General features: G+C 40.9%; 1 protein-coding gene across 1 annotated transcript in view; it reads right to left on the reverse strand.

The window, feature by feature from the left end:
• Positions 1-18458, reverse strand: part of ldlrad3 (low density lipoprotein receptor class A domain containing 3) — an 82465-nt gene that overhangs the window by 34764 nt on the left and 29243 nt on the right. Inside the window, exons 2-4 of the mRNA XM_073472316.1 lie at positions 17783-17929; positions 5883-6008; positions 3690-3821 (exon numbers count right to left, since the gene is read on the reverse strand). Coding sequence (XP_073328417.1) covers positions 3690-3821; positions 5883-6008; positions 17783-17929 — 405 coding nt within the window. The remainder of the gene's footprint in view (positions 1-3689; positions 3822-5882; positions 6009-17782; positions 17930-18458) is intronic.

Here is an 18458-nt window from a genome sequence, read left to right on the forward strand (position 1 = left end):
ACACTGACACACACACATAAAGATAGTACGAATTTTAGTAAATCAGCTTGACTAATAATGCAAAATATAAATATAGATCTACTTTTTTTAAAAATAATCTACAGATCTTGTACAAAGGTGCAGAATAAAAGTATCTCTTCTCCTTAAAAGCATTATTATGAATGTGAATTTATAATTTTAAAGTCTTTGTCGAGTCCAAAATGGTAGTTTTGTTTGTCCGTGTAAGAGTGTAACTCTGTTATTATCACGTAAGAATGCCCCCAGCAACTGTACCGCCCTGACGTTAGCTAGCTAGCATTAGCAACATTAACGTCTGGCAGATGATTCGAACAGTGGTTAGTGAATGGAATGGAAGGGGGAAGATGTAATGCCACATTTAGTGACTGAATGTTATCAATAACACTTTTAAGTTTATTAAAGTTGGGCTCAACAATAAGGATTGCCAAAAATCCAAATGGTGAGAAAGAACTAAACTCATTTTTTTTCTGCAGCCAATGATGGGTGTAGTGAAGGAGGCAGACATCTGGCTTCCGTCTCATATCTGTTGAGAGTTGCAGATGCAGAGTACCGATCAGGCACTCGCAAGAAAATGGCAGCGGGTAAAGATGTTTATAAGCATAAGCGCAAGCTCAATTATCCTGGGAAAATTAGTTTACATTTGTTTGTTGCTCTGCATCTAGTGATGAGCAGTGTTCCTCAAAATGTCACTGCTTTGGTGCAATAAATGAGTGGATATTGGAGTCCTGCAGTGTGATTTATTTTTGGTTTTGTTTCATTTTTTAATGTTTGGATTGTATATGCGTATATACTCGATATTTTCGTTTTGCATGTATGTAACTATCCTTGTTCTGATTCATTTACTAAAAAAACTCAAAGTCAATATTTACAATATTATCGAGGTAATAATACAAACTCTGAAATAGTTATTTGATGTATTTCCATATAAACAAGCCGCCTTTGAGGGGACAAAGGGCCCCAAAACACTGTTTGAAGCTCGAAAGGTAGCTACAAGAAGGGCCTGGCAAATATAAACACAGTAAAACAGTATGAAATTGTGTTTGAGGACAGTTTGTTTATTCAATCAGTAAAGATTTTTATCTTCTCGTAAAATTTCTTCCCCAAAACTACATTGTGAACTTTTAAATAAAGTTTAAACATGACAAATAACTTTTGTCCCTGCTAATGAATAAAATAATTCTTATAGGGGAAAGCAAAATTGAACTCAGGGCAAATACCACAACCCCAACAGGACATAAAAATAAAAAACCTTTAAGTTGAACCCTGGTTGGTATACTGAATCATAATAAGCAGACTAATTATCTCCAGGAACCATTTGGCATGAGGCATTTTTCATAGTCGAAGAGAAACTGAACAGTTTCATTTAACTTAAGAGAATAAATGGTGTTGAAAAGTTTCACCAGGCTCTGCTGTGTTTATATTCTGTAGACTCTTTATCAGACATTTTTTGCCTCTTGAGTTTAAATCAAGTTTCTGCTGACTTTGCCTATCTCAGTACTGGTAATAACATTACCGTCTTATGGGCTGTAGGCGCTGACATAACATCGACTTTTTGTTATGTACTCCACACAGCCTGTTTTCTGTTTTGTGATTCTGACTGACGTTTTTTTTGTTTACTCAACTTCATCAATGTGACAGCAGTACCTAGACAGAAGGGTAGGGATACGCAGGAGAAAAGAGAAAAAGAAACACTGACACTGGTCCACATTTGATTGCCTGGGGTTATATGCACACTAGAGTTGGTCTGCTGGCAGGAATCACGTCGTCCTGCCAGTGCAAGTACAGCTGAAGTGTTGACAGGAGCTGAGAGTTGTGCCATAGTGGCAGCAGCTGCGTGTGAGAAGTGCCAGTGGAATAAGACATTCTATCCGAGACGACATCAGAATCACTGTCAGGGATGATTCTGCTGCTGCTTGTGTTACAATGCCAAGTCAGCACAATGCCATCAATACCATCGTATATCACAACATTATACCGACGATGCCGTGGTGTGTTATTAAGAGTCTGATAGGCAGAGTGAGAGGAATGTTAAAGCTAAAGTTCAGTCTCAGTGCTGTGAGGCGCAGACTGCAGGAAACATTTCCCGAGTGATGCTGTCAGAAATATCAGAAGATGTGACGTGTCGAGTGAAAAAAAAAAGCCCAACTCCTCTAAAATCATTCAATCCTGTTTAATAGAAAAGCTAAGTGCCTTATCTACAAGCTTCCACCTGTGCAGAAAATCTGCCACAAAGCTCTCTGCCAGTTTTTCCAGCAATTATAACCTGATTAATTTCAACAAACTCCAGGTTGTCACAACAAGCGGAAGTGGCAGTGATTACGGCCCAGTGTGTTGTTGCCGGGGATGAACTCTGAATGAAGCGGATAAATTGAGAGGAGATAGAGACGACTGTTTCAAGACTTCCCTTTTTAATTGTGAGAGATATTACTCATCCATAATTGGTGTCTGTAGCTATTTCTGACAGACTGGATCGCAGTGCGTTAAGGCTTCTAGTGTGCCGTGTGCAGATTATCTCACAGTATCACCCAAATTCTCCATAAAAGATTATCACCGACATGATCATTCGCAAGATTTGTGTAATCATGGTGCAAGTTAAAGGGACTGCTAATTGTTACCTCCGCATCAAGCGATTGTTAGCATGTCATTTTTAACAACATTACAGCAGTCGGTCCTTTAATTCTGCAGATTATGAACTGTTCTGTCTCATCAGTTTAAGCTTAAATCATGTATGTTTCCTGAAGCAAACCTCTAACCGGCTGGTTCATATCTCAGACTCAGTTTCCGAGTGTGTATTATATACTCCTTTTAAAAAGTGCTGCTTTTAACGAGATAATGAACACAGACATCAATTCACATATTGTGCATACGGTGCCTCCAGCTGGTGTTTGTGAAGCCTCTTATTCACATCCTGAAATCTGTGTACAAAACACCTACTTCTGTCAAGTGAGTGTATATTTCACTTATTAGTGCAGAGTGTTTACATCCCACGCAAATGTCTTTACATTGACACACTTTATGACTCTATAGATCACTGGTGGAGTACCAACAAATTATTTATATTTACACATCATGTATGAATGTAAGCTGTGTATTATGTTTTTTTAATATCTTTCTAATTTGCTGTCTAAAGGGTAACTCCACCAATTTTACACATTAAAGTGTGTTCACAGGTCTTGGAGAGTACTAAGTTGCATTGTGGGTAATGTAGGATCCTGGTTTTGTAAAGTATCTATCGATTTTGATCATTTCTTTATTTTTTTAACAGTCCATAATGAGTCCGACATTGTTGTAGGAGTGCAACGCTAGATCAGTGGGCTGCTTTACAAAACCTGGCACTACATTACCCACAACGCAGCTTAGCCACCAGAGACACAAAAGGCTTTATACTTCTCTTTATCAGATATGCAGTAGTACTCGGCAAGACCTGTAAACACACTTGAATGTGTTGCCCTTGATGCATACATATATTTGTCTTTTTGCATGAAGTTTGATGATCTAATGCTGCCAATATTTGGATTGGTCTTATTTTAAGTTATTTCATACTTAATTATTTTGCCTCTATGAATGAAAAAAAGTAGATGCTCCATTTCCAGTTTCAAGGAGAACTTCCTCTTTCCTCTCTGTATTTATGATCATCTCATACATAGGACTTAATTTGACATTTGACTTACCCGCTGTAGTCAGGCAGAGCTCCTCGTCACTGTTGTCCTGACAGTTGTCCTGGCCGTTACACAAGAAGCTTCGGTCTACACAGTGGCCATTTCGACACTTGAAGCGAGCCTCTGAGCACACCAGTGGGTTACCTGTTGTGGATGCGTCAGGGCAGAAGTCAAGTGTCAGTTGTTAGTTCAAACAAGGTTACAGTGAGAGGTTTCCTTTCAATGTTACCTGACAAACAGGCGCAACTATGTCAACGACTCTGAAAATCAAGCTCCAGAGCGCAAAAAATGATTTACAAGCAAATAAAATGTTGAGCCCATCCCAGCTACAGGGTGAGAGTAATCCTACCACTTTGATATGATTAAATATCAAAGAAAAACATCGGTATTCCATTTTCATGGGGATTTTTCATGAAAACAGTCTGCGTTACTATCATCTGATCTGTGGAGTCTGATAAAAATCAAACCGAATTAAATAATGATCTTCTAAAAAATCCTGCCCAGAACTTTAACTTCCTAAAAAGCACACGTTCTGGTTTTGCCTTTGTTCTAGCTCCTCTAAAAATGAGGCAGAATTATCTTGTGAGAAGATCCAGACAATTACACAGTGGTGACGCATTTTGTGCTGGGAGCGTGGAGAAAAGCTCCATTTAAATGGCTAGATTAGATTTGTGAGCGTGGGGCCCTGCAGGCTAGGAACACTGCCTCTGACGATGGTGAGTGATTGGCTTGATGCGCTGGGAAAGCAGGGATGGGGTCATGAGAGGAGAGCCTATATGCCTGATAATGGAGACTGCACCTGGATGTCCCCCTTGTCCTTCAATTCAATACAGCATGGGTATTATTTACCTGTAAAAGGACAAAGCTACACCCGAGGGCGCAGAGTCATGACTTACAAGCACGCAAACAAATAAAAACGACTCAAACTTATTTGAAAAGGTAATAGAATTCTCTACGTTTGCCATTCATACCTTGTCACCACTATTATTATCTGCTCTAAATGCAGGGTTTGATAGTGAGCGGATGGGGCAGCAACAGTGCAGAAACTGAATTCTTTATAGAATTAGATTTCTGTCAGTTTCCTCTGAAAGAAGGGACATAAAGAACACCTGCTTCACACGAGAGGAAGAGAAATACTGTTCTGACATTTACAAAACTAAGGCAAGGCAAAAGTTACAAGGCTGAACAATAAATTCGAGTGCCTGTCTCTGACCTCACCTGCCCTTGATGAATAGAAACAAATCTCATAAAAGGAGGATGATCAAGTGTGTGCTGCACCTCTGGAAAAACACCAGTATGTTCAGCTTTGTAAGCGAGGTATTCTCATGTTTTGGTTCACAGTGGAACACATTAAAAACTAAAGGTAGGAGAAGTGGGGAAGAAGACAAGAAGAGATACAAAAGTGTGATGAAAACACAAAGGCTTTCTTTAGTTGGATTTTTTGAGTCTAACTACCTTCGCTCCTATATGTTACTATATGTTAACTATATGTTAAGTATTTTTTGTTCATTGACAAAATATATTTCAGCTTACGGTGCAGTAGGTGATTCTAGAGAAAAGCGGTTGATGTCATGGTCTGGATTTTTTTGGTTTAGTCACTTCCTGTTTTTCCACTTACATTATTCCTGTTTTGTTACCAGCCTTTTGTTTAGTGGATGCCAGCTTCATTTAATAAGGCTTGCTTTTTGTTTTCTTTACCAGCCTGCTGTTGTGTGTGTGCGTTTGGTCTTTATTTGTCTAAACCACAACAGTTATTGTTAAGTCTGGGAATCAGGACTCAACAATCAATTATCTTTCTCCAGAATTACTTACTGCACTTTTTAAAGAAGTAATCCCACAGTTCAGTGTTGCTCTTCCATAATGGCACTCAAAAGAGACTTTCTCTCTTATATAATCTCTTATATTATATACTAGTCACGTTTCCTACAGATATTTGCAGTTTCTTTCTTCCTGTCTGGTTGATGCCTTTCAAACCTCCACATCCCCAGTTTGTAATTAAGACTTTCTATTGCAAACTTTAGTGTCCAAACTGCTGGGTAGTTCGTTATGAGCAAACTGCCTTTTGGATGTAAACTTGCAGGACTTTTCCTTTAATACGTTGCTCAGATTTCACAGGAATAACTGCATTCAATTAAAGAACATATTCAGAACTCCACCCACCACAGTCTATATGACCATTACAAGAGCTATAGAATTGAGACTTACTGCAGTTCTCCTCGTCGCTCCCGTCAGGACAGTCGCTGAAGCCGTTGCAGCGGAAGCGTCCGATGATGCAATGGACGCCATTGGCGCAGGCGAAGAATGTGGGGGCACATTTGGACTTGACCTTAGCTGAGGACAGATGGAGGGTCGGGGGAGGTGGTAGAAAAGAAGTCTATTGGTGACGTGGAGAGGATGCAGCAAATTTCAATGCATTACATCATGTTTTATGACAGAATTAGCCTTGGCTGTGATGCACAAGGGAAAGGGAGGCACCCACCAACAAGGCCGGATACATTTTCTTGAAGTTTTTATGGTAATAACACAACGGGCACGATTCTATGTCCTTAAGTTAAAACAGTGAACCATTCAACAATTAACCATTGTACAAGATGTAAAGAGGCAAAAAGCTGCTTTGTTATGGAGGCAAATTAATTACAGAGCTCAATTCCTTCTGCATTGCTTATCTTCACGTTCTCTGAAGTATGACATGAAAAGGGTAAGATCCAGAGTGCAAAGTACTGATAGGAGAAGAAAACAAGTTAATGACAAAGACAAAGAGAGCAAATCTTGCGGGGGAGGGTTCATATGGATTCTGCCATTGATCAGCTTAAGCAGGCCATGGGACTTATCTCCCAGGACAGGCCTGAGACTGAGTGACGAGCCTGCAGAACATCAATGCCTGGCGTTCTCCGTTTAGCAGTAAAACCTCCCAGTTTAGCTCAAACACATTGATCTTCCATTGCAGAAGGAGAAAAACAAGATAGCAGGTAGATGCAAGCAAACACATGAGAAAATGAAAGGACCCCTTTAGCTTTAGCTCGATCACTGTGAAGGTAGAATTTTAGCGCCTGATGGCATAAAAAGTAGACACAAAAGACACTGCAGTATAGTGATTGCAATCTAAAGTTTATAATAATGAGCACATCTGTGTAAAATACAGTATCTTCTCTCAGACCTCTTGTTTCTCTACTCTGGCCATTGTTAAACTGCTCTGTATTTTTCCCTCCTGTTAATTTGCAATATAAATGCTTAAACTTGTAAATTTGTCTTTGTGTGAGACCTGCTCCTGTTGTAATTGTACCTATTGTTGACGGAGAAAAGCAAAGCTACCAATTGCAGCGAAGAGACAAGTTAAGTAATACTAAAGGTTCATGCCAATGAAGGAACAGCATTATAAACATAAAAAAGGATGGAACAACCCACACGCTCAAACACACAGGGAGGAGAACAGTGAGTGGGCATACTAGACATCTGAAAGCGAGCCACCAAACAGTCTCTCTGTTTTTTTCTCTCTGCTGAATACAAAGGGTGGAATTGGCCTGCTCATAGGTTGGCATTGTGCCGTCTCAAATGCCAGGGGCCGCATTTTTCCCTCTACGATATATTGTGGTAGGCTGATTTATGAGCTCTTTCAAGCTGCGGCGATTATGTGTAGCGAGGGGGGGGGGAGGGCTCGGCATAACAACCACGAGGGTTTGCAGTGCCCGTCTCCAGGATGAAATGTAATCCGCTGAACGCGGGAGGAAGCTGGGATAGCGCCCGATCTCTGTGTCTATAGTCCGGGAAGCCTTTGTTTACCTGGACAGCCCTAACCACCCAAAGCTCATTCTGAATGGTATATCACATTCATCAGAGGCCAGGCACAAAAACAGACATGGCTTTGAGCTGTAGCAACACATAAAAGAAGAGATGCGAAAACATGCTGCTATTGAGAGAGGGGAACAGAAATTCATCTGGCCACAAACAAGGGCAATATTACCCTTTATTCTCTATTTGTATTTATTGTGCACCTCCAGGATTTCTCTTCTATTTCTAGATTCCTTTGTTTTGTAACCAGCTCTCTTGGATATGGATCATTACTGCTTTTTTGGATAGAAGGGACAGCTCTGAGGTTCATCATTCGCTTCTTCCCTCGCCTGAATCCTCATTAGCACTTCTACTGCCGGCAGGACTCATCTGACCCAGTGTTTGTGTTCCAAATTAGCTCACAAAAGTCACATGAAGGGCAAGCACATGAAGGGAAATTCGTGGGTGGGGAGAGACAGCACTGGTTGGGAGGGATAGAGCTAATGTGCTTAGCTGTATTTTGGTGGGGATGCATGGCCCTTTATAGCCTGAGCTGAGCAGTTTTCAGAGCAAGGAGATGAAAAATTAATTAGGAGGAGGAAACTGAGGGCGGACAAGATGGTAAAAAACACAAACTTACAAATTTTCCTTTGATAATCTTGTGAAGGTGAGCTCTTTTATCCCACGTCTGGGACATAAAGTCCAAAAACAGCTGTTGATTTAAGGAAATGCTGAATAATTTCCTCTGCCTTACTCTGCAACATATAACCATCCATTTCATCCAGTTTTCATCCCCCCTGTCATCACTTTTTAAAAAAAAATCTGAACAGCTTTAGGTCCGTGCCAAATTTTCTTTCTCTTGCCTAAGCCTTTCTCGAAGTTGTTTACGAAAAGCAGGCAGGGTGTTGGAGGGCTTCCAGAATGGTTCCAGTGTTCGGCTGAGCAGCACAAATGAAAACGAATGAGGTTAGCAGTCGAGCTGATTCCTTGAGGTGAGACTATCACTAGCAGAAAAACGTTGTTGGATCACACTAATATGCACAGCTGGAGGTCACACAGACGAAGGCACAAAAGCACACACACAAACATGTCTCTCTCTGTTTTACTGTCTCTTATAAAAGACACACACACCACACTTTGGCTTCGAATGGTTATGAAAACAAGATGTTTGAGTAAAAATTATTATTGTACTGTTTTTTTTTGTATTCCCAGCGCACTCCTTTCCTTGACAGCAGAGTGCGGCATGTTTAGTTCATCTCCCTGCGATTGAGGTAGCCATTGTTTTGCAAAAACCTGGTCAAGCCATGCTCAAAAAAATGCAGCACAAGTGCCCTCTTGGAAGCTCCTATGGTGAATAAAACTTGATGAAGTGCCCTCTAAGGTGCCCTTCCAGTGGACAAAACATGGTGAAGTGCCCTCTCCCTCCAGTAGATGCCCTCTCTTCATTATAAATATATCACGAACGTCTGTGCCTCGGTGCCGTTTTTATTTTTTCCGCCCAAGCCCCATTAAACCCTCTGAGTCCACCACCGGCTTGGAGTTTGATGTGCATCTATCCTCAGGACTAGTGCAATCCTTTCTCACAACAAATAATGAGCACATTTGAAAACACATCATATATATTAAATAAAATGTTTACGTTTTAATTGTCACTTGAATCAGTTTCTTTGTGAGTTATATCTAAGGTGCAAAGCAATTCACTATTAAAGAGACTTTTTTGATTCTTGATTATGATTTTTGACATTATGGAGCAGCTCTATGAGGTGCCTATTTTGAAATCTGTCTGCAAAACATAAGAACATTTTTAAGTGACAACGTTGCACCGTGCTTTCTCCAAACATCCATACCATACCATACGACAAAACAATCCCAAATATTTCTATCCGAAAGAAAAAGAATTTTCAAATCTAGGCCAGGGAGTGCAGCACCGAGGCATATTTCGGTTTCAAGTGTAAATCATTTCATAGTCTAACATGAAGTTGAAACTGAATACTGCTGTTTGCCTCTTCCCGTCATGTTTATCTCCCCCGTGGCATCAGCATTCATGCCAGACTGACTCAGACAGCAGAACTCCTGCTGGAGATGCAGTAAGCTTCCCCAACATGCAACCTCCATGGCCCCTCACAACACTTCTCCACCTTTTCTCCCTCTCCTTTCCTCTCCGGAGAGCAGAGTAACTTGTTCGGCGCAGGTAGGGTTGGTCTTGGCGGGCTTGTATGACTGGCAGAGTGAGGAGACACACTGAAGGAAGAGACTAATGAGAAAGAACTCAGTGGTGAGTGAGAGGGAGAGAATAGAGGCCGAGAAAAGAGTGAAGACAGCTGAAGACTTCAAAGGTTCCTCTGACCTTGCTGAGCATTTCTGAGGGGAAGAAATCAATAGGTAATGAAGGCTGGGAGTAAGCAAGAAGGCCAAGGTTAGTTTGAGTCTAAAAGGCTTGGGGATCAAAATAATCACTCTGTACATTTCACTGTCTGGGCCCCGCATGCTTGTTGTACAGTACAATAACCTCCTGTGTGCAGGAAGAGGCATTGCAATGTTACAGAGCTGCCTTCATCTCAACGACCGAGCGCTCGTGGGCCGCTGGCGTTCTGCAAAGCCATCAAACTTTATGCTAAATGATGAAGCAAGTGTGGCTCGTATACTATACAGCGGGTACACGTGCAGAATAATAACACTTCAACAAACTTCCGTCAAAAGAAGGGCACGAGGGAATATAGTGAAAAAGCAGGGAGAGATCTGTGTGATAATAACCCTGCTGCAATATTCATCATAGACAGCAGCCTGCTGCTAAAAATTGTTTGAAGCGCCCAAAATTGTAAAATGACACGACAGCATATTTCATTCCTTTGAAGAGTGTTTTGCCTAATTTGTAACTATTGATTGGACAAGGATAGCATTCAATCTGAAAGATAAAACTAGAGGGGAATAAAAGACAGTATGTGAGATCCTAATCAATATTTCATCCCTGTTTCTTGGTATTAATTACACCAGTCAACCATTAAGCACATTGGATGCATCGCTATGAGTCCCATTAAACCCTCATCTGCTGCCCCTACTTATCCTGCTATTAACGCTACACATTCTCTCTCCATTTTCTTTTTGCTCTCCAGACAGTTTTTGCTTTTCTGAGCTGGGTTAAAACCACCCACACAAGCCAAGCCATGCGTCAGTCTCCAGTCCCCCCCAAAACTTCTCCAATCCCCACATGCTTTTTCTTTCAAAACATGTCCTCCTAAATGTACACACCCACACAAACACACAAAAACAGACACACTCTCAGAGCAAAGGACACCTAGTATGCACAATGAAGCAGAGCATGAAGAGAAAACAACAGCAGAACGAAAACAGATCTGTCAGCAGTATATGGCTCTTTGTGTAAAGAGTCAGAGCATTGGTCACTGCTCTTATCACATGAGCACACACTCCTAATCTTCGTGACCCCTTTCCCTACCCACAGTGGGGTTTTGGTAAAGGAATAAGCAGTATGTGAAGCCTTGATATCTAAATCATAACCGATCTGCCTCAGGAGTCTATTTTAGCTATTTCCACCCCTGCTGTTGAGGAGAACTTTGTTGTTGGTGAGCATTTAGCGGTGCTTTTGAACTCGATATCTCACAGGCATTTTGTGGAGGTCAGTACGCAACAAAAAACAAAAAAGCACCATTGATGTTGCTCCAGGCTTTGGCAGTGTTGGCATAGCGAAAAGCAATAATGTGATAATATTTGAGTAATCCAATGAACTGAGTTTATTTTGCACCTAATCATTGTGAAGAGCTAACAGAATCAATAAGCAGTGCATCAGGTAATGAAAACTCCAAACAGCTTTTACCCCGCAGTGTTATGAAGTATTAACAGACTTTTAAGTGAATTGGCAAACTATCAGCTCTTGTGCGAGCCTCCAGTTTTCTGTTTCCTGTGAGTATTTTCAACCGGTTTAGCCAGGAAATAGAGCGGATACTGGCACAAACAGTGTGTATTTCACAAAATGTATATATTGGTCAGATTTTGCAGAAAATCTCAGTGCAAACAGACAGTTTCCTTAATAGCCCAGATCACAATGGTGAGCAGTTCAAATAAGGTGATATTTCCATCACAAACGCTAAGATGTGAGTCATCAAGTCAGCGAACTGAATCAGAAATATCACTTATGCTGCAATATTCATCTGAAGTTAGCTGAACCCCCCTGGAGTGTGTTGAATTGATGCCTCATTTTATTGCTTTTGAATTTAAGATCTCATTTGAATAGGAAGATTGTTTAACTTTTTTTCATCAAAATGTTCCACAGCCCTTAAAGGCGAAAATGATTCAGTATTTCATAAAAGATGCAATTGTTAAAAAAAAGTCAGAACAAATTTGGATAGAAAGAAAATTGTTTTGGGACCTCAGCAATCCTATTTATCTCTATTTGGCTCAAGGGGGGGCTCAACCAGGAACATCTTGTTTGCAGTAAGTACTGTACTTAAAGCAACATTGTGTGACTTTTCTACCTTAAAATAACAGCTTCAAGATCATGTTGATGCTAGTGAATGGTGTCTCTGTCTCAGCCACTCCGCACCCTTATCACTTGTTTCTGCACTATGTAACTTCAGTGAGAGGGTAGGATCACAGCGTTACATACATGTTTACTTCAACATACAAGTTTTCAACACATAACATTGTTATGATGTCATGAGTTTTGTTTGCAGTTAGCATCTACAGTACGTCAGACACATTGTTACAGACCTGGGATTTGTATTTACGACAGTGGTGTTGCACTCAGAAACTGTGGGGGGCGCCAAATCGCACAAAATCCCTATTTCTACATAATGTTGCTTTAAGTACAATTTTGAGCTACTTTATTTTATTATTTCCATTTTTCTGCTGCTTTATACTTTCACTCCACTACATTTAAGAGACAAATGTACTTTTACCGCACTGCATCGATTTGATAACTTTAGGTTCTAGTTACTTTGCAGAACTTTGCATGCTGAGCTGATTTATCACATTTTTAAATGAATTTTTTTTAGCAGCAACCTGATTCCAATAATCAGAAAAATGCTGAATATGGATCCAGTAGTCGGTCGACCCGTAGTATACATTATATACATCCATACTTCTACTTGTACTTTTGATACTTGAGTACATTTATTGCCAGAAAACTACTTTTGCTAGTTAAGAACATTTAATATCAGATACTTTGTTTGTACTCAAGTACTATTTGTATGATTGACTTTCACTTTTATGTAGTTAAATATTTTAGCACAATATCTTGATTTTTACTCGATAAGTATGGCTTTTGAGTACTTGTTTACTTGTTACAATATTGCCTTTTTCGGTTCCTTATTTCGTCTCTTCTTCTCTATTAAAAAACACAACGTAAAAGACAGGCGATGTCATTTAGATAATGAACAAGTAGCAGGACAGGCACATTAGTCTTGATTCAAATCATGTTGACATGCTAACTTCATTTTGAGCAGAATATGAGGAGATGAGTAGTCCTTCCATACGGCTGAGCTTTAATCCTGAAGAGCCACGGGCCCTGCTGATGGCTCGTCCAGTTAAAGTAGAAAAGTTGATCTTGTGCAGAAGTTTTAAAGTGTAGGATTCTGAACACATGGATTCATCCACACAGAGAGGCCACGGCCTCAGCCTGCAGGATCACCGGTTCAGAACAATCATTTCTTTCAAATGTGATTCTGTCTTTTTCTATTTCTTCCAACTGCAATTCTACCCTCCCCGTCTTTGATTCCCCACGTCTTGTTTTATACATCATGTCCACTCACCCTTTCGGCCCACTATGTATCTCTCCTCTCTCGTCTGCTCATGCTCTGCCCAGACAAGGGCAAAGAGGCTAATCCTGGCTCTGAGGCCCAGTAAGCTCAGTCAGCTCGCCTCCTTCTCTCCTCTGTCAGTATCCATTTCGTCTAACACCCTCCCAGTCGTTATGGACACCAGAGAGCAGGCTGGTACTTTTGACCTCTTGGTGTGAGGACGTAGTCAGCAGCCAGTCTCTGAATCATCACCTGAAGACCCCCTCAGATGTGCCAGAACATATAAATACGAGAATGTCCACATAGTGAGGATGTTCAATATCAGAGGCGCTGTAAAAACTACTGATCCATCTGAAATTCAGTTAAATTCATGCGGAGCAAAGCAGAGGGTACACTCCATAAAAAATTGGACTTCATAAAAACGATCTGTAGGGGGGTCCTGGTCTAGCTCAGCAGGACAGTAATACAATAAGCTGCGTCTTTAATGCAATAAGACTCAAGCTGGAGATATTGCCTCTCTTCTCTCAGCCCAGACTCTTATTTAAGAGCCGGCAAAAAAGTATTTACATGACTCAAGTTGACCCGTGTGCTAGAGGGGACCGGAAGAACAAACAAGGGAAGAGCAGCGGGGCTGTGGGGGAAAGGGAGAAGCCTGTCTTTTCTAAGTGAATAAACATTCCCTGACCATTAGAGAGACAATCCCTGACCTATGAAGTGCAGCAGGCTGGGACACATCCACGTTAAGTAAATAAATAAGGGAAAGAGGCAGGTGATTGCAGACCGGGTTTGCATGATTCTCTTCTTAACTTCCTAACCCACTGATGGAAATGGAACAAAATAGTCAGGCCAACAAAAAAGTTAGAAAATAAGTTGATTTCTGATGCAAAAACAACTGCTGGTAAAAATGAAACTATGCCAGGAAAATGTCATCATAAGTTCATGTGTGGGTGGTTCTGTCTTACAAAACACTTTCGTACTCCTTGGACCGATGCAGCCCAGTATATGTGAGTGAGTCAGGTTATTGCTACTTTTGCAGAATTGGAGTTATACAATTTTCATCTAGTTTTGAAGGAATATTGATCTTTACATGCGCATCCTAAGTAATTTGCAAGTCCAAATTGATTTGTTCTCCTTCGCGTCTCCCTGTTAGCTACTGTACATCTTTCTCAAAAACAAAATTCTCATTAATGAGACACCAGGGAGATCACATTTGACCTTTACCTCAGGCTCCGCATAACTATTCCCTGGATCAGAGACACCCACATCAGCACAGTGTGCTGGCTTAACGGGCTTACAGGGGATCTACTCTGTATCCAAAGCTGTCTTCTAATGCAAATGTACACAGTAAAAAAATAGCACAAAAGATTTAATTGTTCATGTATACATATTCTAAATATATAAAGTTATTTTGTATATTTGCATGCATGCAAGGCTCGCACTGTCTGTGCCTAACAGAGTCAGAAGGAGTAGCACGGGGGTTGCTAAAAACGCTAATGCTTTAATGACCTAGTCTCATCCCTGGCCTATTAAAATTGACTAATTAAGGGGGAAAAGTGGTCAAAAGTGTTAAACAAAAGCTTCCACATTGATGGACAATTAAAACACATGTTCTTGGATAACTCCTGACAGAAGCCATCTGCTCACACATTGGAGGAATTTCAATGTCCTACTGCTCTGCCTCCATAGTAATGTGCAGGGATGCAAACAGGTTAGGAGAGAAGAGTAAGAACACTGCGGGGGGAGAGAAAAAAAGATACAACTAGGGGAAGAAAATGTTGTCAATTAAATGCATCAATCTGGCCTACTCTGAAGACAAAATTGAGAGAGTTGTGAAAATTAAAAAGTAATTATTTATTCATGCATTGTATCAATAGATTAAACACTACAGGCATGTAGAAATTACACATAAGACCTCATCCATAAAGCCTGTACAAGACAAAACAAGACAACAAAAATTATGCTATAAAATCCCCAAATATTAGTTTATTATCTTTTATTATTACAGTCTTCTACAGAATTTTGGGAGGTGTTAGTGAATGTCCATGTACAGCAAGTAGAAAAAAAGCAGAGCATCACTCCTCATCCTTATTCTTTGATTCTGAACACAAGAAGCAACACTGTCACATTGTGAACAACAACATCTTACATTACCTATGCAATATCGGCGGATCGTGATACACAATATGTACCTCGATATTTTGAAATGTCCTCAAAAAAACTTCATAACTGCTCGGATTAAGCATCAAATCATACTATTTATGACCAAATACCTCAATATTTACATTGTGACAATAATGTATGGATGACTATTGGCACTTTCACAAAACATGAGCACAATGAGATTTATGATAAATAATCATCAGTAATGATGTAATAACTAAGAGGGTAAAGGCAAGGTAATAAGCTGCTTCATTGACCGACACAAACTAGCTACATGTACTGTCATAACATTATAAAATCAACATTTTTAATCATAATTGCCTGTGAACAACAGTTTCTCCTCAGATCTACACGAGTCTCAGAGGTTTCAGTCTGCAGAAATGTGAAGAATTTGCATCTCTGAATGTGACCATGATTGCAGACATCATCACATACAGTGTGTGATAGCCTACTTGGTTATAAAACTGTAATAACAAAAAAAGTTAGTCTAATTAACAGCAAAATTTCACTTAATAAAAGCGTTTTTTAACGACTTTTCTGAGGAGTCTGCATTGAAACACCCTATTCATGTAGCTCAATGACAGAGGAAGAAGACGCCAAGTCAACAAACTGTCTTTTAAGATATAAACCATCTCTCTGTTAAATAAATATATATAACTCTGTGTATGTGTGTGTGTGATTTCTTAGAGGGGGGTATCTAATTACAATTCAACTTGCAGAATCCAGTGCCGAAGTCTCAAAGTTTCCAGGCGTTGTGTTCTCCTCAGACAATAGACATCTAGACAGAACTCCTGCTGTAGCCACCATAATGAGCCTCCTCTTTACCTCCTCTCCTTCCCTAACTCCCTTGTTTCCCCCTCCCTCCCTCCTTCCCCGCTGTCTGTCTGTCGGTCCCTGCAGAGCCCCTAATGGAGCCAGAGGTTTGTCTGGGGATTTTTGTGAAGCCGTCGTTGGAGATATCGACTGACAACTAGTCATCTATTTGAGGATAATAAGGCCCACTTATGCCAGTGCAGATAATGTAGACGCTGACAACAAACACAAATAGACCTCTGACAACCCGAGAGGCAGGCTGAGTATGATGCTTTACGATAACTTTCTTTTATCTTTAGCAGTATAGCATGTAGTGTCAACACCAGACGAAATATTTATATATCTATATTTTGTTTGATTGAGGATGAAACAAACTGACACGTGAATTGCGTAATGCGATCAAACAGGAACAGTTAAAACAGTCTAAATGCACAGTTTAAGGTCATTGAGTGCATTGAGTGATGAGAATCTGGGTCACAGAAGTCATTAATCTATGTAGTTTATTAATGCTTCAGACCTATTTATAAGTTACAGGGATGTCGATATTAAGACTAAGTAAAATAGTAGAGGACACCGCTTGAAATTGTCCTACTTACACTTAACTTTAAACGACAGAGGCGTTACAAACTGAGAAGAGTGATGACTGCGAAGCTTTTGGCTGTGCGTGTCTGTGTATGTGCGCTGGTATGCCAAGGGACACAACTTTGTCAAGAGTAGTTTGCCTGTTCCCCGAGCTGCCAGGAAGAGAGAACAGTGAGAGGAGTAAATGATTGCTGAAGGAGGAGGAAAGAAAGAAAATGAGAGAGGTGACAGAACGGAGGACAAACAGTGTATCATTTATTTTTGGGCAGACAATTAGCCGTGCAAAGAAAAAAAAAATCTATCTCTATCTCTACAAGAGGGTTTATGCTCTTTCTAATTGAAAACAAGCCCCAGTGAAGCAAATTACAAGCCAAAAGCCAAAAATAATCAGATGAGATAGAGATGCAGAGGAGTGAAAACGGGAATGCGAGACTGTTAAAGAGATGAATATATCTAGCGATGGGGGTTTCCATTTGGCGTGGCAGGGGCCTCAAAGTCAATCTTCATCAGCAATCCCATCTTCGCATCCGGAGCTCCCGCTGAGGCGGGAGGGGGAGGAGGAGGGGCAGCAGACCAGAAAGATCAAAGCCCGCTAAAAGTGAGGATCAAAACTGAACTATTACTGTAGCCTTACAGTAGAATTATGCATGCGCTGCTATTTCTAAGCGCAGTAGTAATCGGCCTTTGCTTTGATGGTATTAAGTGTTGCCCCGGTGCTAAACTGGGGCCGAGGGTCTGACAGGAGAGGAGGAGGAGGAGGAAGAAGGGTGCGCGCTGTGGGGGCGCAGGAGAACCGTGGATTGAGGAGGGAAGTTCATTTAAGTTGGCAGAGAATTAGATTTAAATGGCTGTTACGGCTCTATGGATAGGGACCGGAGATGAATCAACAATGCTGGATAGCGAGAAGAGTTCAGGAGTTGAGAAGACATGACGGGACTCTAAATAGGCTATCAGGCTTTATTGCTTTAAGGCACAGCTGAGGGGTAAAGAAAAATAAGGATGTGATAATGGAGTCTGAACTGGACTTACGACAGCCTTTCTCGTCGCTCTTGTCAAAGCAGTCGGGCAGTCCGTCACACTGCCACCCACCTGGGACACACTTCCCATCTCCGCACATGAAGTTTCCAGGGATGTTGCACTCTGTGGTGAAGTTATTCCCCGGGAGCAGCTGGCTCTCTGTTTGATAAACAGGGAGGAGGGGAGAAGAAAGAGAAACAGTCCATTACAATCTCACTCCACAAAGAAAGTAAACAAAGGGACATTGCATTTCAGCGATATTCATCACCACGGTCAAAAGACCCTTATTATCTCCATTTTCCAGAAAAATATCAAAAGCTCCATATAAGAAGCAGAGGAGTTCATTCAGTGTTAACAGTAAATGTGGGCATAAGCCTTAGTCCAGAGCAGATAAGGACCTAAACAACAAAGAACGCTCGCAAACAAAGCACCTATTTACGTCTTGGACTCCGACCAGGAATACACTCACTCAGTAGAAAGCTAAGTGAGGCCCCTGAACTTGGTCGGGGCATTTCCAGTTGGCGCAGTGCAGCTGTGGCATAATAGGCTGGAATGTGAAACATGGCCTTTTGGCTGAGGTTTGACACTATGCGGTGAGCAGTTTAGCTCGTAAACAAAACTATAGGGCAGTAATGAGGAGTTCAGGACAGACCGGGAACGCTTTCATGCCGCACTGCTTGAGCCGGTT

Source organism: Pagrus major, chromosome 8 (assembly GCF_040436345.1).
Source record: "Pagrus major chromosome 8, Pma_NU_1.0".
In the NCBI taxonomy this organism is placed as follows: Eukaryota; Metazoa; Chordata; class Actinopteri; order Spariformes; family Sparidae; genus Pagrus; species Pagrus major.